Source organism: Anolis sagrei, chromosome 1 (genome assembly GCF_037176765.1).
Source record: "Anolis sagrei isolate rAnoSag1 chromosome 1, rAnoSag1.mat, whole genome shotgun sequence".
Classification (NCBI taxonomy): Eukaryota; Metazoa; Chordata; class Lepidosauria; order Squamata; family Dactyloidae; genus Anolis; species Anolis sagrei.
The window spans coordinates 258,270,024-258,291,370 of record NC_090021.1 but is presented as its reverse complement, the minus strand read 5'-3'; the positions used below and the strand labels follow the sequence as shown (position 1 = coordinate 258,291,370).

The following is a 21,347-nucleotide window of genomic DNA, read 5'->3' as shown; positions in this document are numbered from 1 at the left end:
TTTGTGCCTGCAACTCCCAGAAGCCCTAGCCAGCTTGTTCAATGGTCAAGAATTCTGGGAGCTGAAGTCCAAAACACCTGAAGGCCGCAGGTTAAAGAGGCCTGTATGGTTTAAATCACTTGCCACAAGTTCTGTACCATATGGAATTCAATTGGTATCTATGTACAAGTTGCTGTACAAGTTGAGTATCTTTTATAGCGGTGGTTCTCACCCTGTAGGTCCCCAGATGCTTTTGGCCTTCAACTCCCAGAAATCCTAACGGCTGGTAAACTGGCTGGGAGTTTTGACAGTTGTAGGCCAAAACACCTGGGGATCCACAGGTTGAGAACCACTGCTTTATAAGAAATTCTTAGACTCAAAACTGGTTGTTTTTAAAAAAAATAGAATATCTGCATTTGCATATACATAAATAATGGCATACCTGAGAGGCGCAACTAGTCAAAACACAAACTTTGCTTATGTTTCATTATATGTATTTCCTGAAAGTAATTTTATAGAATGTTTTTAATAATTTTGTGAATGAAACAAAGCTTGTGTACACCGCACCATCAGAGAGCAATGAGTCGCTCTCTTAACCAACCATTGGACACTTTTTTCTGATGGTCTTTGGTGACCTCTCTGACACCCCCCTCATGACCCCTCCCCAGGGATCTCGACCCCCAGGTTGAGAAATGCTGGTTTAGGGCTTTGTAGGTCATAACCTTCACCTTGAATTGGGACGGGAAACTTACTGGCAGCCAATGGAGCTGTAGGTCAGATATGGGCAAACTTGGGCCCTCCAGCCGTTTAAGAGGCTGAGGGGGAAAAGGAAGGGGCCTGAGGCTGTTAGGAATGGTGGGAGTTGAAGTCCAAAACACCTGGAGGGCCCAAGTTTGCCCACACCTGGAGGGCCAAAGGTTGCCCATGCCTGGTCTAGACACTACACTCCTATTGATGCAGGAGTCACCAAACTACAACTCCCATAATGGGAAAAGGAAAAGGCAAAGGGGGGCTGAGGCTATTAGGAATTGTGGGAACTGAAGTCCAAAACACCCGGAGGGCCGAAGTTTGTCCGAGCCTAGTGTAGGCCAACCCTTAAGCACTGTTATTCATAAATTACCCGGTCAAGCCCAGGGCATACTGATTATGTGCAATTTACTCCTACCGGGTGCTTGTGACTTTCTTCTCGGGCCCAATATGCGTAGGGCAGTGAGCAGGCACTGTGAAAGGAGAAGACCCATTCAGCAAGGTGAGGGCAGGTCCGCAAAAGAGGGAGGGAGGGAGGGAGGGGCAGCACGGATGAAGGGGCGGGAAGCTCCGCTCTCCCTGAGGAAAGGCCGCAGGCTCCCCGTGGCCTTTCCCAAGGGAGCCCTCAGGGCAGGCCCTTCCCTCGCGCGGAACACTCACCTTCTGGCCCTGGAGACACGACTCCCGCCCGCCCGCTCTCTCTGCCAGCTGAGGCTGCCGCGCGTGCCAACAACGGCGCTCCCTATTGGCTCCGCCGGCCCCCCACGCCCCGCCCCTTTCCTCTGTCAACCCAGCGGAAGCCAAGATGGCAGCCTTGGAGACCGGCGAGAGGCTTCCTAGGAGGAGCGACCAGGGCGCCGCCACAGCCACGAGCTTCCAGAGGCGAGGAGGAGGAGGAGGCGGGCGCTTGGCCTCTCTGCCAGGGACCCGGCCCTCGGCGCGGCACGGACAGCTCCTCCTCTCCAGCGGCCTCCCTTCCCTGGACGCCAAGCTCGGTGGGTGCGGGCGGAAGGGAGAGGGGGGGAGGCGTGCCGCGCGCCCTTTGCGGGGAAGTGGTGTGTGTGTTGGGGGGGGGGGAGGGGGAGTTGGAGTTGGGGGAGGTTTCCTCGTTCTCCGCCAGTGTTTCTCAACCTTCCTGATGCCGCGACCCCTTAATACAGTTCCTCACGTTGTGGTGACCCACAACCAGGCCTGTAGCGAGGGGGTGGTTTTAGGGGTTCAAACCCCCGCCCCCCCGAAATGTTTCACATTTTTTAAAAAAACCTGGTTTACTCATGAATTTTAACTGGTTAACCAAATCCCCATGTTAAGTCTATGAGATGCAAAAAATTAAGAGTCCCTCCAGAACTGCAAGCACTATCTCAAGCAAATATTGACAATTTATTCACACTGTCATTACTTGCAGCAATAGCCGATGTAGCAAAGCAACCAAGTTGGGTGTGTGTGTGTGTTGAATGCTCTCATTAAGGAGGCCAGACTTGGTGGAGGTGGTTGACAGGGGTGGAGCTGCAGGCTATGGAAGGTTGCTCTGCCCCCTGCTGTGCTCTTTGCTTCAGCGTGAGCTAGGAGGCAGGTTTCAACCCCACCCACCCCCCCCCCCAAAATTTCAACTGTCCCCGAAATTTTCAACCCCCCCCCCCCAATTTTCAACCTCCCCCCCAAAAAATTGTCATCCCTCCCCGAAATTTTTTTCTGGCTACAGCCCTGCCCACAACCATAACATTATTTTCTTTGCTACTTCATCACTGTAATTTTGCTACTGCTATGAATCGTAATTGCTTTAACTGTTTTTAATTTTGCTTTTGGTGTTAATTTGTTTGTGTTGTGTTTTGTGGCCTTGGCCTTTGTAAGCCGCATTGAGTCCTTCGGGAGATGCTAGCGAGGTACAAATAAAGTTAATAATAATAATAATAATAATAATAATGTAAACAGGATGTATTTTCATTTACTGGACCAAATTTGGCACAAATACCCGATACACCCAAATTTGAATAGGGCAGGGATTGATTTTGTCATTTGTGAGTTGTAGTTGCTGGGATGCATAGTTAACCTACAATCAAAGAGCATTCTGAACTCCTCCAACGATGGAATTAAACCAAACTTGGCACACAGAACTCCCATGACCAACGGAAAATACTGGGTTAGGTGGGTATTGATGAGCTTTGGAGTTGTAGTTCACCTGCATCCAGAGAGCATTGTGGACTCAAGCAATGATGGATCTGGACCAAACTTGGCACGAATACTCAGTATACCCAAATGTGAACACTGGTGGAGTTTGGGAAAAGAATTACTTTTGGGAGTTGTAGTTGCTGGGATTTATAGTTCAGCAACAATCAAAGAGCATTCAGAACCCCACCAACAATCGAATTGGGCCAAACTTTCCACACAAAACCCCATGACAACATGTTTTCTGATGGTCTCTGGCAACCCCTCTGACACCCCTTACGACCCCCTCAGGGGTCCCGACCCCCAGGTTGAGAAACACTGCTCTCTGCCCTCCCAATTCTCCCGTCGTCATGCCCAAAACCACACTTGCAAAAACCACAGGACTGGACATCTCCAGAGCCAAGGAAAAAGAAGCTGTCCTTGTAAAAGGCATATCACCTGAGGCCTCATCTGCACTGGCCGTTCAATGCAGTTTCAGACCAGTATGGAAGAAAGTGGTTTTGCTGTGCAGATGATGATGGAGGAAATCCTAGAACCGGTTTCAGATAGTGACAACTTTGCTTTCAGGTGATTCAATGGACATAAAGTGTCCATTGAACCAGTGCCAAGCGGAGTGCCACAGGAACCCAGTGACGAGTGGAGTGCCATAATCAGGGTTCCGTCCTGGGCCTGTTCAACATCTTTATTAATGACTTAGGTGAAGGGTTAGAACGCATGATCATCAAGTTTGCAGATGACACCAAATTGGGAGGGATAGCCAATACCCCAGAAGACAGGAGCAGACTTCAAAACAATCTTAACAGATTAGAGATATGAATAGCCAAAACAGACACGACTAGACTTAATGTCAGGGAAAACCTTTACTTTATATTGATTTTATTTATTTATTTAACATATTTGTTTCCCGTCCTTTTTACCCCCAGGAGGGACTCAGGGCAGCTTCACAACAGTCAGCCATTCGATGCCATCACACAGATTTAAAATAACAATTACAATTAAAACATTTATGATGTTCATGTTTAATGTGTTGTATATTTATTTGATTTTGTGTTGCTACGTGGCATTGAATCATTGCTCAACTTTAGAACCCGCTCTTAGTCCCCTTTAGGGTGAGGTAGAGTGGGGTAAAAATGAAGTAAATAAATAAATAAATTATTATTAAAAATGCAAAGTATAAAATTACTTTTTAGGCAACGTACAGCAGACCAGAACTCAAGCAACAAGAACTCTCGAGCAACAGCAAAAAAATTGAAGAAATAATACTTTAAATACATCCATAATACAGTAAAAAGTTTGTTTTTTCTTAGCTTATTTTTAATTACTGTAATTCAATATTAATATCAAGGCAATACAGAGTTTATGGTGTGGTACAGTGTGATGTGTAGGCCTGTTTTTAATAGTAACTCTTAAGCAACTAGAAACAAAATTTATCCATCATCTACCAATCTCAGATTCTCTACTTTGAACTGGAACATATAGCATTGTGGTCTCAGATAACTCAATTCAAAGCAGATACCTTGGGATTTTCTGCCTTGATATTCTGGGTTATATAGCTATGTGAAAGGGCATATGTGAAAAACCAGGGAATTGTCTGAGAGTACATGATTCTTTGTTTCTTTGTTTAATGGCTAAAATTCTCAAAGGGGCTTTGTGTAGATGAAATTTAGCTTAAAGTTAAGTGGATTAGAATCAACTGTATCAGTCAGTTAGTCAGTAGCCTTTATTTCAGTCAACAAACCATTGACTGAAGAATCAACTGTATCTGCTTGAGAAACAGGCAGGGTGCAGCTACACTGTAAAAGTAGTGTAGCTTGACACTGCTTTTATTCAATGCTATGGAATTCCATGGCTCTATGCTACGGAATCCTGGGATGAAGGCCTATTTGGCAAAGAAGGTTAAGGAGCTTGTAAAGAGTGCTGGGCCTCACCAGACTCCAACCCCTTGATTCCATAGCGTTGACCAAGGCAGTTAAAGTGATGTAAAACTACACTATTTCTACAGTGTAGCTGCATCCCTAGAAATAAAACATAGTGGCCAGGATATTATGACTGCCGTTTAACTATAAAGTTTGTTCCTAGTATATAATGTAACTTAAATGTAACTATTATATGATGTTGTAAATCAACTGCTTAGATATCTTAAACAGTTTGCAAGCATTATAGCTAACTAAGAACCTCCAAAGGGCCAAAGGCCTATCTGTTTCAGTATGCTGTTTCTCCAGAATCCACCTGTTTTTACAGATCATGGCATGAGAATGGTAGAACCATTCAAGACATTAACTTACACACATTTATTTAATGAACAATTTTCTCTCTGTATGGAAAGGAGATTTTTTTTTTCATGTCAGGAGTGACTTTAGAAACTGCAAGTTACTTCTGGTATGAGAGAATTGGCAGTCTGCAAGGATACTGCTCAGGGGATGCCCGGATGTTTTGAATCATGTAGGAGATGCCCTTTTATCTTAGATCCAACCAGTACGATACAATCACTGCATGTCTTACGGAGACCAATATGTTTTATTTTCATGCGTTCACTCCAGGCATGGGAACCTACTAACATCAATGTCAGGGTTAGCACAGGATCTTTAGATGACATTGACAGTTCCTAGAGTGATCCTTCCAGCCCCACAAGGCAACAGAGCTGGGAGCCTGCAGTGGAATAAGTGCATTCCCCATGCTGGGGCCCACCACACTGCTTAACAGCATTTTCACCAGTTACTATGGTCCCCCATACAAGCAAATGCTGCAGAACTACATTCTTATTTTGCTCCTTCATAATCCACTCCAGAAATGCATACCATTTTCTTCTTTCTGGTCCTCCACATGACTTACGTAATACCTTAATGAGGGTACCTCCAAAAGCATATCTCTTACAATGCCATTCGCAAACATGTGCAAAGTGGAGATTAGCTCTCCTGAACCAGTGCAAAACACTTTGTATCTTAGAGGCCTGATTTATTTAACGATATATAATATTTAATTGTCAAAGCTGTTGATTTAACTACTGAGTCCTTAAACTTCCTAAACCAAGGAAACATTGTTACGCATGTGTAGCACATTCTGATTAAAGCAAGGGAACGCTAGCTATGACACCACTAAAGTAATTTAATTTAGTTATATAGAGATCTGCAGACTCTTTTAATTATATTGTGAAAGTAATTGTAGTGTATGACATATAATTATATGCAATATGTAATTATTTAATAGTGAAATGTAAGAAGTATTATAAAGGTAGTTAAAATATTTTTGTCATTGTATTTTGTCTCCTGGATCACCTTTCCTTGATATTACTAATGCCGAAACCATTGGAATGTATTCTCATTTCTTAACTTTTCTTTTTTTTCCTTCTTTTTAGGTGGGGGTATGGCAGTTGGAACACTTCTTCTTATAGGTTAGTATGAAATATATATGGTATCATATTTCTTAGCAATTGTGTCACTATCTTTTTATTTCCATTCAAACCTTAGGGCTGTGGGAACCTAATACCAGCTTTGTTGTTTAGTAAGTTCTTAGATGCAAATGTGAACAATGTAGTACTATACAAACCAGCACTTTTAGGGCACATTTGCATTGACCACTTAATCCAGGGTGAAACCATCATAGAAGGAAGCCTTTTCGTTGTGCAGATAATTATATTGCAAGTCCTGCAACAGGTTTGGGGGCCAGATGATGCTTACAGGATCTGTAGTAACTATGACTTGACAACCACAGGCAATGCATTTTTTCAACTCCCTCCACTGGAATGTGCAGTTGCAAAGCAGTAGACTACATTGGTGTCCCCACAGTGATTTATATTCAGAATCAGGCCTCACCTACACTGCCATGTAATGCAGCTTCATAATGCAGTTTAACTGCACTGAACTACAGTTAAGTCTACACTGCCATATAAACTGCATTATAAAACTGCATTATATGGTACTGTAAATGGGGCCTCACTTTTGGTATGCAGTGTAGTTTACATTTAAGCACACTGATACATATTGAGGACTCTCTTTCAGAGTATCCCTAACTTTGCTTATCTTATTTTAAAGCCCCTAAAACTCACTGTAGATTGCATTTTGTTGTGCCACCACTGTACTGTCAAGTTACCTTCAAACTACATTAAATGGTCAGTGTAGATGTGTCCCTACTCACATTACCAATGATATGGTAATTCATATCATTGGACTGGATGGCTATCTGTCGGGGGTGCTTTGAATATGATTTTCCTGCTTCTTGGCGGGGGGTTAGACTGGATGGTCCATGAGATCTCTTCCAAACAATTCTATTACTGTTTTGGCATCCTTGAAGTGACTGGCTTGACCTTGAAGGAGCTGGGGGTGGTGACGGCCGACAAGGAGCTCTGGCATGGGCTGGTCCATGAGGTCACAAAGAGTCGGAAGCGACTGAACGAATGAACAATAACAACAACATGACTGTTTTCGTTATTATGAAATGAGCGTGGGTACCTGGCGTTGCCCGGGTTATTTGAAAATGTCAAAAAAATTATTTTACAAAATGCATATAGTTGTGGGTGAACACTCACATAATGCCAGGGTAACACCCTGATACTCCATTAGTGGTTAAAGTTTGTCATGTTGAACAAGTTTGTTTTCTAGATGCATCATCGGCGGGGTTCAGTGTGCTCTGTGGCTGGAGGGTAAATTACAGCTCTCATCATGGTGGGTCAGTCCCCCTTAATTCACTCCATTAGGTTCAGTTGATCATGGGGGTTCTGTGTGCCAAGTTTGGTCCCGATCTATTGTCAGCAGTCGTCACGGTGTTTCCAAATGTAGGTGAACTATAACTCCCAGAAATGAAGGTCAGTCCCCCCCCCCCAAAAAAAACCCTCCCGCAGGTTCAGTTGGTCATGAGGGTTCTGTGTGCCAAATGTGGTCCAGGTCCATTGTCAGTGGGGGTCACAGTGCAGTGTCTTGATGAAACTTTTGTCATGTTGAGTCAGTTCCCCAAATCCCTCCAGCATGTTTAGTTGTTCAGTTGCTGATCAATTCCACTCTGTTTGCTGTGTGCCATAGGAAATGGTAGGAAAGGATTGAGGGAGAAGTAGTGGGTGGGGGTCATGGAAATTCCACACCAATGGAGAGAAAAAGAAACCTTTGGAAGTGTCTTTGGTGGAAGAAAAACAGAAAATCCAGGATGAAATTGTCACCGTATGAAAACCTTTACTTGGGCGATGGGCAATATGGTGTTTGTGGAAGACATTGGCAGGGCTGTTAGACATGTTCATGACGCCTGCTATAACCTGCAATGTTCCTTGAAGGGAGAACCATTGGTGGCTCCTCAGCGCTCGGAGTTGTAGCTGTTTGAGGAGGTGGGAGCCTGTCTGTTTAAATGAACGTGCGTGCCACAGACACACATACAGATTTTCACTTTTATTTATGTGTATAGAATAGAATAGATGAAATATTCAAAATTGTTATCAGTCAGTACTACCTTCTGAAATACAGGAAGAAATTTAGACCTGATCTTTTATATCACTGATATGGTAAGAACTCTGATGCCATGGAAATTTAACTTCAATTACGAGATTAAGCCACCGGCCTTTGTCTTTTCTTCCCTGTTGTCTTCTCTTCAAAGGAAATTACTCCAGTTCCTTTCTTTCTCTTGGCAGTGCTTTCTACTACATTATACCAATGTTAGTTTTCATTATAAGAAGTTTGAAATAGATATGCTTTACAGCATTTTTGCAGGAAAGCCAAAAACTGGTAGACACTTCCATTAAAACACAAATCTTGAAGGACAAACTGTTTTTATTGAAGCTGGAATGAAATTTAACTTTGTAGCTCACTGGGTTTGAAACAAAAAGCAGTCCTTTCTGTAGCAACTTTGAAAAATATCACCTCTCGAAATTACCATGCATTCTTGGTATCTTGCACCCAGCAACAACGTACTTTGCTGAAATATCTCCTATTCTCATGCTGAACTCAGAGAGTGATGGTGGAAATCAACAAAGCAAATAAATCAATACATTGATAGTGGCATGCCCATCACAGCAGATTTGTGCAAGAAGAGAAATGATCCTTCCATTGCCTAGACATCAGGGAGTCAGACATAACCTGAAATAAAGGAGAGCCTCACTTTTTCAACATAAATGGGCCAGCAGAACATTGGATAAGTGAAAATGTTGGATATTAAAGAGGTATTATGGAAAAACCTATTAAACATCAAATTACATTATGATTTTACAAATTAAGCACCAAAACATCATATTTTATAACAAATTGACAGAAAAAGCAGTTCAATACACAGTAATGCTATGTAGTAATGCTGTATTTATGAATTTAGTACCAAAACATTGCAGTGCATTGAAACAGCTGTGGATCTGGGCAGGAGGCAGACTGCGTTGGATAATACAAAACGTTGGATGAGCGAAGATTGGATGAGCAAGACTCAACTGCAGTTGGATAATGCTTTCCTTATTATTAGGTGATGAAACATATCCTCTAAGTCTGCATTGTAAGACCCTAAGGAGAAATTTGGAGCAAGTATGGTTTGTGAAGCTATCTTTAAAGCTAAGTACTTGTAGATAAAAGAGGAACTCCTCTATAGTTTTATTTGGGGAAATCATGGCTTAAGGAGGAAAAAGGAATCAAGTGTGAAGGAACCTCACCACCTCTTTTACTACCAATTCACTACTAGGGAGCCAACTCCTCATCTCTAAGAAGTGATGACAAGCACCCTGAAAGACAAACCATGGAATTTGGGATTGAGAGGAGGCCAAACAAATGGTAAAATATAAGGAAAAGCTAAAGAACAATTAGATATAGAGTGAAAAAAAACAACTACACTAATTAACAGTTTCTCACAAAATGTGGCTGTGTAGTTGTTAATCAGGGGTCTTTTATTCAAAAAAGGAGGTAACTGGAAAATGGAAATAAAATGGAAAATCTGAAGCTTCTTGATAATAAAGTGTGACATTTCTTCACTTCCTAAGGTAAGCCTGCTTGGAAGGTAGTCTGCTCCTGCTGTGTAAGACCTAACTCAAGACATATAATGTGATTCAGGCTGGAGAAGATATATATTTACCAGCATTGTTTGCCAAGTTAGCTAAACCATTTGGTCATTTTTAGCTGCCTGTTTTAAAAAAGATTCCTATTTTAGCATCCAGAAATAGTAATGGGGAAGATAGAAGTAAAGGCGTTTTGAATCCAGTTGCTGAGGTACACACACACACACACTTTATATACCATATGTACTCGTATATAAGTCGACCTCGTATATAAGTTGAGGGCAGGTTTTGGGGCCAAAATTATAGGTTTTTTAATGATCCACGGATAAGTCAAAGATCATTTGTGGAAAACAGAAAGCACTAATATTCCTTCATGGGAGTAGACATCCGTGTCTGCCATCACTGCTGTTATCCTGTCCAGGCATTTTAAAAGGCCAGAAGCAGCACAGTGATTGAGTTGTGATTATTTTTGGTTTGTCTGGGATGGACTAAACTCTAGCCTTTTGCTACTCAGCTCGGAGAAAGGTATGGTTTCTTTTTTGATAAGAGTTAAGGTGCAGTACTCACATTAACCTCTGTATAAGTCAACCCTGTTTTGTGAGGTTGATTTTTTTGACTGATATGTCTAGGCCTAAGCATGAATATATAGGGTAATGTCATATAAAATATGGATCTTAGCAAGTATTTTAAAAGAAATATAAATGTCTTGTCAGTAATGAAAACAATGGTAGCATTCTGTCACAAGATTAGTCTAGACAAGCTCTCTGTATCATGAAACTAAAGCTGTCAAATTAAGCCTCTTTGGAGAATATTTCAGCATTACACTTCAAGTGCAGTAAAAGGGTTATGTTGAGACTCAGCGTCTGTCTCATGCACCTACTACCAGTAGTAGAAGGAAACGTGGCTTAGAGAATGATGAAGCTCAGCGGCAGCTGAAAAGGATCAGGGACTTGTTTCTAGAGAGTACCGATGAGGAGGATTTTGCAGGTTTTACTCGCGAGGAGATGGAGCTGGACGATTACAGAGGTGTAAAAAGAGCAGCCAGCAGCTCAAATAGCGATGTAGGATCTGTTGCTAAGCGCCCGAGAGATGTAGCAGATTGTGGGGACTTTGACAGCGAAGAGGAAGATCTGGATTGGACTAAAGTGCAGGAAGTCATGGATGTCCTTAATGCCCCCTCCTCAAGTGGTGAATTCCAGGGTTTTCAGGATGATTGGGCTGTAGATGATTCTTTGCAGGATGGAGCACGGAGTGCTGACTGGCAACAATGGCGCAGCCTGGATTCACCTGAGGATTTGGACCCAGCTGACAGTAACTCCAGCGATTCGGATGAGATTTAAGCAGCAGCTTGGGGACAGACGAATCGCAGAGTTCAAAGTGTCGCATGCCGTGTGCCTTGTGTTAACTCCTGCCCTGAGTTCTTGTTGCAGCTTCGTGTTACCTGACCCTGTGAACAACCCTGCTGGTTCCTGACTCGTGAGTCTTCTGTGCCTTGACCCTCGGACTGTCTGACTACGCCTCTGCCTGTTCCTGTTAACTTCATTGGACCGCTCCTCATGAGGATTGCCGTATGCTGTTTCGTTGGCTTTTGGAATGGACTATGTTTCCTTGCTGAATTCAAGCTGTTTGTTTTGGTTTAAAGACTGACTTTCCTTTTCGTCAGTCAAGGCTGACTGAGACTGGTTTGTTTACTTTTCTGCTGACTGCAAGCCTCCTTAGTTTACATCTCTGAAGATAAGAGTCTCCTTTGTTTTGCTAATAGACATTAAACACCTTCCTTTAACTCCAACGGTGCCGTTTGTGTTTCTGCCTGGCCTGGGTCTTGACAGATTGAACTCTGCCTCAAACAAACCCAGCAGGAGGCATGGCATCTCTTGGTGAGTTGGCAGACCAGATAGCCCTTTTAAAAGCGCAATTTGATGCACTCCATGGGGGAGGATCGGCTGGCGGGCCGCGTAAGGCTCGTGTTATTGTTCCCGAGCGCTTTTCTGGAGAAAAGGATGGTTTGCCACTGTTTTTGATGCAGACCAAGGTTTATTTTAAGCAAGTGCCTGCAACAGATTACTCTACTGATGAAAGCAAAGTGGCTTTTGTGATCAGCCTCCTGTCGGGCCGAGTGGGTAAGTGGGCTGTAAATTTGGTTAACAGTGATAGCCCCTTACTGAATAATTACGCTGGCTTTTTGGACGCTCTTAAGGAGGTGTTTGGAGACCCTCTCCAGGAAGAAAATGCCAGTCGTGAATTACATGCTATCAAGCAAGGGAAGGAGTGCGTGACGGACTATTTGAATCGTTTCAATTACTTGAAACAGCATTTAGACTGGGGCGAGAAAGCTTTTATGACTTGCTTCACAGCGGGGCTTGCTCCAGCTTTAAAGATTGAATTAGCACGCTTTGAACCTCCGGAGACCTGGGAGGCATTGACTAAAACAGCTCTTCGGCTGGAGAGAAGACAGAACATGCTGCGGAAGGAGGGGTATTTACAGCCGCAGACCTTGCCCGCCGTCCCCTCTAATGTCAACACCGCCGCTGCCTGTTCCAGTTTGGATACTGAGGAGCCAATGCAGCTGGGGAGTCAACGCCGGCTGTCCAAGGAGGAGAAGGAGAGACGGCGTCAGTTGCATTTATGTCTGTATTGTGGTGCGGGGGGCCATTTCGCCCGCAACTGCCCGGCCAAGGTTCCTAAGGAGCAGGGAAAAGGCCAGCCCTAATGTGCTCAGGGGCAAGCACATTAGGGCCAGTGGTTCAGTGGCCCCGGTGTAAGGACCATGTGTTTTTGTCCATTGAACTCTGTTCCAGTCAAGGTAATAAATTCTCCACCTGGGCCCTTGTGGATTCTGGGGCGACAGGGTCCTATATGGACAAAGGCTTCGCTTTTGAACATCACGTTGAGTTACATAAGAAGAGACAGCCAGAGTGGGTGGAAGGAGCAGATGGAGCTTTAGTTGGCCACCGGTCTGTCACCCTGGAAACTGGGCCCCTGAAGTGGGAGGCTCAGGGTGTAGAGGGCTGGTTTTCCTGGGATGTGATTACCCTGCCTAGGTATACCATCATTTTAGGCATGGACTGGCTGTCCAAGATTAATCCCAGAATAGACTGGCAAGCCAAGACCATTACCTTAGCACCAGCCGTTTGTGGCACGTTGGCAGTAAATCCAACGGATATCGAGGGGGTTCCGGACTGTTATAAGGATTATTATGACGTGTTTAGCAAGGTTCAGGCTGACAAACTCCCACCCCATAGGCCTTATGACTGTCAGATCAAGCTGATGGAGGATGCCAAGTTGCCTGCGGGTAGGGTGTACGCTTTGTCTCTTCCAGAACGTCAGGCCTTGAAGGACTACATTGAGGAGAATCTGGCCAAAGGGTTCATCCGACCATCCAGTTCCCCTACTGCCGCTCCAGTTTTCTTCGTGACCAAGAAGACTGGTGATTTACGTTTAGTTTGTGACTATCGTATTTTGAATAAGTTTACCATACGGGATCGTTATCCGTTGCCACTAATCCCTGAGTTATTGTCTCGCGTTCAAGGCGCTTCCGTCTTTTCTAAACTGGACTTAAGGGGAGCCTATAACTTGCTTAGAGTTAAGGAAGGCGATGAGTGGAAAACCGCTTTCAACACGTATCTCGGCGCGTTTGAATTTTTAATCATGCCTTTTGGGTTATGTAACTCACCAGCTGTGTTTCAACGGTTAATGAACGATGTGTTTAGAGATTTTCTAGACAAATTCATGGTTTGCTATCTGGATGACATCTTGATCTACTCGAAAGATCTTCGGCAGCATCGACAACACGTGAGGATGGTGTTACAGAGGCTCCGGAAACACGGCCTGTTTGCCAAGGCCTCCAAGTGTGTATTTCACGTCTCTGAGGTGGAGTTTCTGGGACACATCGTTTCGGGGCGGGAGGTGAAAATGGACCCGCATAAAGTAGACGCTGTCCATTCTTGGAAGGAACTCACTTCCAAGAAAGATGTGCAACGCTTCTTGGGCTTTGCTAATTATTATCGAGATTTTATTCCCCATTATGCAGACATCACGGTGCCGTTGACTCGCCTTTTGAAAAAGGACCAGCCTTTCGCGTGGACTAAGGAGGCTCAGAGGGCATTTGAGACCATCAAATGCAGCTTCGCTGATGGGAGAGTCCTGAGCCAACCTGATGTGAATCGTCCCTTTGTGGTGGAAGCTGACGCCTCCAATTACGCATTGGGAGCGGTCCTGTCCCAGTTGGATGCGACTGGTATCTTGCGCCCTTGTGGCTTTTACTCACGCCAGTTATCTCCATGTGAGCAGAACTACACAATCTGGGAGAAAGAACTCTTGGCGATCAAGGTGGCCTTCGAGGTTTGGAGGCACTGGCTGGAAGGTGCTAGGCACCAGGTGGTGGTGCGGTCTGACCATCGCAACCTTGAGCATTTGCTAACTGCCCGCAAATTGAACCAGCGTCAGATCCGGTGGGCTATCTTCTTTAGCCGGTTTGATTTTCGAGTTGAGTTTGTTGAGGGGAAATTGAACTTGAGAGCGGATGCTTTGTCTAGGAAATCTGAATATAAGACTAATACAGCACCCATTATGCAGACTGTATTACCTACAGCAGCCTTGAACTTAATGGAGGGTGCGGGGGATCTTTGTGACCAGGTCAAGGCAGCACAAGCTGCGGACATTTGGACTCAGGAACAGCTAACCCTGTTGGAGAATGGCCAAAAACCTGTAATCGCTAACCTCCACAATGAGGGTGGGATTTTAATGCGCAGAGAGCAGCTGTACGTTCCTGCAGGCACTTTGCGTCTTGAGATTCTTAGATCCCACCATGATGAACCAGCTGCAGGACATTTTGGGAGGTTTAAGACCGTGCAACTAATTTCTAGAAATTTTTGGTGGCCTAAAATGAGGCAGGACATTTTGCAGTATTGTGACAGTTGTGCGGTGTGCCAACAATGCAAACATGCTCCTGGGAGGCCAAGCGGCCTGTTATCTCCTTTGTCAGTGCCAGAGAGACCTTGGCAAGTGATTTCTATGGATTTCATTACAGATCTGCCTAGGGCACGGGGATATGCCTGTATATGGGTTATAGTGGATTTATTTTCGAAAATGGCACATTTTGTACCGTGCGCTAAGGTTCCCACAGCACCTGGGTTGGCCAAGTTGTTTATGAAGCATGTCTTTAAGTTACACGGGGCTCCGGACACTATAATTTCAGATCGCGCCCCTCAGTTTGTGTCACGATTCTGGAGGCAATTCCAAGCCCAGATGGGGACCAAGCTCAATATCTCCTCTGCTTTTCACCCACAGACGGATGGCCAGACGGAGCGAGTGAATGGCTTTTTGGAACAGTATTTGCGTTGTTTTTGTTTGCAGCAAGCTGGGGATTGGGTGCAGTGGCTCCCTGTGGCGGAATTCGCCTACAACAATGCGACTCATGCTGTCAGTCGCCACTCTCCATTTGAATTGGTTTATGGTATGCAGCCCAGGTGGGGGTCGGCTCCGGCGCATGATGTTGTTTCCACAGATCCTGTGTACCGATCCAATGAATTTCTTGCTTTACATGATGTTGCTCGCCGTATTCTTATAGAAGCCAAGGATGCTCAGAAAGCGCAGGCTGATAGGCATCGGCAGGAGGGTGCTGAACTCAAGGAGGGGGATCTTGTTTGGCTCTCTTCCAAGCATCTCAAACCGTCTGGGGGCAAGTTTGCGCCTCGTTATGTGGGTCCCTATTGTATTGTTAAGCAGATTTCGCCTGTAGCTTTTCGTTTGCGACTGCCTCCTTCTTTGAAAGTGCACCCGGTGTTCCATCGCTCTATGCTCAAGTTAGCTACCTCTGAATCTCGACCTCAAGTGACTGAGAGTATTTCCCGCCCTATGGCTCCGCCTGTGGAGGGGGGGGCCTTGGAGGGGGGGGATAGTGTTGAGACTCAGCGTCTGTCTCATGCACCTACTACCAGTAGTAGAAGGAAACGTGGCTTAGAGAATGATGAAGCTCAGCGGCAGCTGAAAAGGATCAGGGACTTGTTTCTAGAGAGTACCGATGAGGAGGATTTTGCAGGTTTTACTCGCGAGGAGATGGAGCTGGACGATTACAGAGGTGTAAAAAGAGCAGCCAGCAGCTCAAATAGCGATGTAGGATCTGTTGCTAAGCGCCCGAGAGATGTAGCAGATTGTGGGGACTTTGACAGCAAAGAGGAAGATCTGGATTGGACTAAAGTGCAGGAAGTCATGGATGTCCTTAATGCCCCCTCCTCAAGTGGTGAATTCCAGGGTTTTCAGGATGATTGGGCTGTAGATGATTCTTTGCAGGATGGAGCACGGAGTGCTGACTGGCAACAATGGCGCAGCCTGGATTCACCTGAGGATTTGGACCCAGCTGACAGTAACTCCAGCGATTCGGATGAGATTTAAGCAGCAGCTTGGGGACAGACGAATCGCAGAGTTCAAAGTGTCGCATGCCGTGTGCCTTGTGTTAACTCCTGCCCTGAGTTCTTGTTGCAGCTTCGTGTTACCTGACCCTGTGAACAACCCTGCTGGTTCCTGACTCGTGAGTCTTCTGTGCCTTGACCCTCGGACTGTCTGACTACGCCTCTGCCTGTTCCTGTTAACTTCATTGGACCGCTCCTCATGAGGATTGCCGTATGCTGTTTCGTTGGCTTTTGGAATGGACTATGTTTCCTTGCTGAATTCAAGCTGTTTGTTTTGGTTTAAAGACTGACTTTCCTTTTCGTCAGTCAAGGCTGACTGAGACTGGTTTGTTTACTTTTCTGCTGACTGCAAGCCTCCTTAGTTTACATCTCTGAAGATAAGAGTCTCCTTTGTTTTGCTAATAGACATTAAACACCTTCCTTTAACTCCAACGGTGCCGTTTGTGTTTCTGCCTGGCCTGGGTCTTGACAGGTTAAGAAAAAAAAACCTGCCTCTAAGGTGAAAATAAATTGAATTGCTCCCCTATTACATAGATCCTTTCATATATTACATTCTTATATTTATTATTCAATATACATTATGGTGGCTAGTTTACTATCGATAAATCTACAATTTCCACCAATCCCAGATAATCACATTATATACATAAAATGGTCAAGCATCCATAAACATGTTGGTGCCAGTTAATAAAATAGGATGGTTAAACCCTTGTGCCAGCAGGACTGCTGACTGACATGTTGGCGGTTCGAATTCGGGGAGCGGGGTGAGCTCCCGTCTCAGCTCTAGCTTCCCATACAGGGACATTAGAGAAGCCTCCCATAGGATGGTAAAAACATAAAACATCTGGGCATCCCCTGGGCAACATCTTTGCAGACGGCCAATTCTCTCACACCAGAAGTGACTTGCAGTCTCTCAAGTTCCTCCTGACACAAAAAAAATGAAATGAATTAATCCCCTTTTTTGGCATCTGTGGAGAGTGTGTGTCACCCCAGTGGATATGGAGAGCCCACTGTTTTCAAAATGTAAAACTTAAGTCCAAAATGACTGTGTGTGTGTGTGTGTGATTACTTGATAATCACCAAGAGTAAGTGTTTTTGTTGCCCCCCCCCCCAACATTTTAAGGGAAAACATATAATAATTTTATTTTGGGTTTAAAACCTGTTATTACATATCTGCTTCATCTTAATTTTCTGTGATGAAGCTGGATTCTAATACATTCTTGCATAACTTCTAAATTAGTTTTGGGTGTTTGTTAAGGAGGTCAGTATAGTTAAAAAGGTTATCTCACAAGAGGTTTTTTTCAGTAGCTGAGGTCATGTTTTTAAAAAAAGCTAAACTGTTTAGTAGACTATAGGCAGGACTATTCTTGTTCAGTCTAAGCCTTGTAGCAATTTCAGCTATTTTAATTAGCCACCTTTTTTGTTTTAGGTATGCAATTTAAGCTGTCTATTAAAGAGTACTTTTCACTTGTCAACATAATTGACTTTATCACCTTTTTAAAAGTTGAAAAAGGTAATCTCTAGAGAAGTACAAAACAGTGATTTGCTAAATATAATTACACAAAATATGAGTTGTCAAATTTTACCTTCCTGCTAAATGGCAGAGTGCCAAGAATTGTAATATATATGTTTGCTAACTTTGTATTGACATGTGCTAATTAAATACTAGTGACACAAACTAACCTTTTTTGAGCTCAATAACTACTGTGGACATTATTAAAATATTTAGATATTGGGGATGATTATAGCAGTCTGATCTCATCACCTACAGCAATTTAAGTGAAATGTTCTTGAATTTAGGAAATGTACACTTTAGATCTTAATTGTTATTCTTTAGAAATGTGAATAATCACAGTAGATATGGTTTTAGTTTATTAAGGTAATAAGGATGGATAGTGACAGATTTCTCCACAGCTCTAGGGCAACCTGTCTAGACTATCTACATAATATCATTTTTACTGCTACCCAACATTTCAGTACTCCATCCCCATATTTTCCAATGCTTGTTATCTAAAGGGATTTCTAGCAACCTCAGTTATTGTTGTGTGCCTTCAAGTCATTTTCAATTCATGGTGACCCTCAGGCGTCCCTATGTGGTTTTGGTTTTGAGGGGGGTTTTTTTGGCAAGATTTGTTCAGAGAGAATTTGCCTTTCTGTTTCTTTGAGCCTGAGAGACTGTGACTTGCCTCATATTATTCTGTGGGTATCCTTGGCTGAATGGGAATTTGAACTCTGGTTTCCAGAACTATAATCCAGCGTTCAAACCACTATACAATACTGGCTCTCATAATGATCTGTTATCACTAGTAATTTTAAATGTTGGAAATCCTAAACTCTCTATGTGGGATAGAAAAGTGATATGGAGTAGCACTGCACTGATAAGCTCCACAGAAATCAAAATATCATTTGTTCAGAGTAGAATAAAAAGTGGGGGTGCAGAGTTCTCAGCTGAGGTGGAAGAACACATAGGGACAAGATGTACCCAGAGGCCTCTTGATATATTACCGACAAGAAACAGAGACAAATATAGCAAACTGAATCACATCAACAGATCAGTAGAGCTGTGCATACTGTAAAACTTCATGGATGCTGCTGCCTCATCCAAGAATTGGAGGGGCTGCCTGAAAGAGAGGAAGCATATGGTGCTATAGATAACAGCCTGTGACTTCTACTAGGGTAACATGACCAAGAGTGCAGCATCCTCACCTCTGAGTACAAAGAACATCTTCACAAGCACCATCCTCTTCAATAAGCTCAAATGGAGGGCCGGTTTACACAGTGTGTTCAGTCATGACGCTCTTGATCTTGGACCTAAGGCACCCCATTGCCTTGCAGAAACATTCTTATCTATTATTTTGTGTTGTTTGTTGAACTGAAGTCCTACCTTTCTCCTGACATGGAACATTAGGTAGCTTACAACAAATTAAAACAAAATATAGCTGAAATTTAAAAATAAACAATTCTAGTCCAACACCAAGTTAAAATGTGTAGTTTAAAACACATTTAAAACATAATTTAAAAGTAAAAGCAGATAACATCACATTAAAAAAAACCTTTCTGCTAGTCAACGTTCATTCTAATGAGTCGCAGTCCTGCCTAATTAAAAGGTCTTTGCTTGCCAGCAATTTGGATAGACAGATTTTTCCATGTCCTCACTTAGGCCCCTTCCACACAGCTGAATGAAATTCCAAATTTTCTGCTTTGAACTGGAATATATGGCAGTGTGGATTCAAAGCAGATATTGTGGAAATTTATTGCTTTGAAATTCTGGGTTATATGGCTGTGTGGAAGGGCCCCAAAAGTTCCTGTCATGATCATGGGACTAAGAAAAAGCTTTCCCTGGATATCTTAAAATTTGAGGAGATTTGTAGTAGATAAGATGGTCTTTCAGATTCCAACCTGTCAGCAGTATTTTGGCCTACAGTAGTTTCCAAAGGTAGAGTGTGTTAGCAAGAATCCAAATGTGATGTAATCTGAGCATGTTTCACTGTAGCCATATCTCTAGAAACTAGGTGCTGCTATTGCATCAGTATTAACTTAATTAAGCAAATTCACTCCTGGGCACTGCCAAAATCTGGGCAACCAGACTCAGATCTGTGTCCAGGAGTACATATAAATTGTGAACCTCAGATTTCAGAGGGAGTGTAATCCCATCAAGCACAGGCTGGAGTCCTGTTTCCTGATCTGTCTTTTGATTGAGCAAGACCACCTATACCCAGTTCTTACAGCAAAGGACACTGCACAGAAACTTTCCTCATAGTTATGTTTTTTCCATTTATTTTTATTGAATTCGATATGAGTTTGATAAATAACAGACTCGTTAAATTGTCTCGCACTCTTTTTCATTTCCCATATTTACATATACAGGTCTTTCATTTTTCTCTCTTTCCACAGCTGGGAGTCTGAATGGGGCCCACAGTGTTTGACAGGAGTACATCTGTGGGAGGATCTTTCCTTGAGGACAAGACAATTAGCAGCTTTGGATACTGGGTGTGCCCACCATAACCTCAATTTGCCTGAGGATTGCAAGCCTGTCTTAGATCATTCTGTTTTTGTCATTGCACCTTTCTACACTGCCATATAATTCAGAATATCAAGGCAGATAGCCCACATTATTTGCTGTGAACTGGATTATATGAGTCTACACTGCCAAATAATCCCGTTTGAAGCAGATAATCTGGATTTTATACAGCTGTTTAGAAGGGGTCACTAAGTTTGGCTGGAAACTCCAGTGGACTCTCCGTTTGGCAAGGTTGCTGGGGCTACGAGAATCTATAGCATTTCATGTATTATCACACACATAAATCTGAAACAGTAGCAATGCTATTCCCTTCCTGCATCATTCACAGGCAGGAACAGTCCCCTGGCACAGCTTGGCTAGCTCCACTAGCTGTAGCATTGTATTCTGGATCAACATCTTCCCCTGAGCTACAGATTCAAGAGAAGCCAATCATGAGAAAAACATGTCTTGTGGTGCCTTCTGCAACGTAGCTGACACAAATTACCTTGATTATTTTTTTATATATGAGTGCATTTGATCACTTCCCATTAGGGAAAATAATGGAGGGTCTCCTCAAAGTAAAGAACCCTCCCCAAAAGACACCTCTTGACTGATCAAAATGTAATCTGTGTGTTGATCTCCTGGATAATGGGTCCCTATTGCTTCTATCAGAACATGCCATCCTTCCTTTGTATGCCAAGAGCATTTGCTTCCACTATGGCAGATTTGAACCAGCATTTCCTTGTGGTATCTGCTCTGTCATAGACTTGCATCCCAAGGGCAAGTTCAGGCAAAGCCTGCATAATTTCCTACAAGCCTTGTTTCTCAGTGCTTCTACAGTTGCTGTTCCTTTTATGCTTCTGCTTCCCTGAGGCATGTTAATCACTATTCTAGAAACTCATGACATGCCCTCCATGAAATCCCCTTCCATATCCATGGGGCTTGTAATGAGGTGGAGTTACTAAATGTATGTGCGGTGATGCTAAGTGCCAATCGAAATCACGCAAGTCATAGGCAAATATTTTTGTACATAATGTGTTAGTTATGCTGAAATTTATATGCTCAATAATTTTGTAGTCTTGCTCAATTTGCACGT

The 21,347-nt window shown here is 43.5% G+C and overlaps 2 protein-coding genes across 5 annotated transcripts in view; one reads left to right on the top strand and one right to left on the bottom strand.

The window, feature by feature from the left end:
* IMMP1L (inner mitochondrial membrane peptidase subunit 1) overlaps window positions 1–1,469 on the bottom strand; it is a 43,754-nt gene extending 42,285 nt beyond the window's left edge. The window contains exon 1 of one of the 3 annotated variants that reach the window (XM_067462694.1): window positions 1,387–1,469. The gene's annotated coding sequence lies outside the window, so the exon portion shown is untranslated. Of the gene's footprint in view, window positions 1–1,144; window positions 1,188–1,386 lie in introns of those variants that run through there. The other 2 variants (XM_060766280.2, XM_067462693.1) reach the window with 2 other exon arrangements.
* Window positions 1,470–1,489: 20 nt separating this feature from the next.
* The window catches only part of ELP4 (elongator acetyltransferase complex subunit 4), a 182,188-nt gene continuing 162,330 nt past the window's right edge, over window positions 1,490–21,347 (top strand). Inside the window, exons 1-2 of one of the 2 annotated variants that reach the window (XM_067462690.1) lie at window positions 1,490–1,721; window positions 6,248–6,283. In XM_067462690.1, the coding sequence (XP_067318791.1) occupies window positions 1,532–1,721; window positions 6,248–6,283 (226 nt within the window). In that variant the 5' untranslated portion in view covers window positions 1,490–1,531. The remainder of the gene's footprint in view (window positions 1,722–6,247; window positions 6,284–21,347) is intronic. The other variant, XM_060766258.2, reaches the window with a different exon arrangement.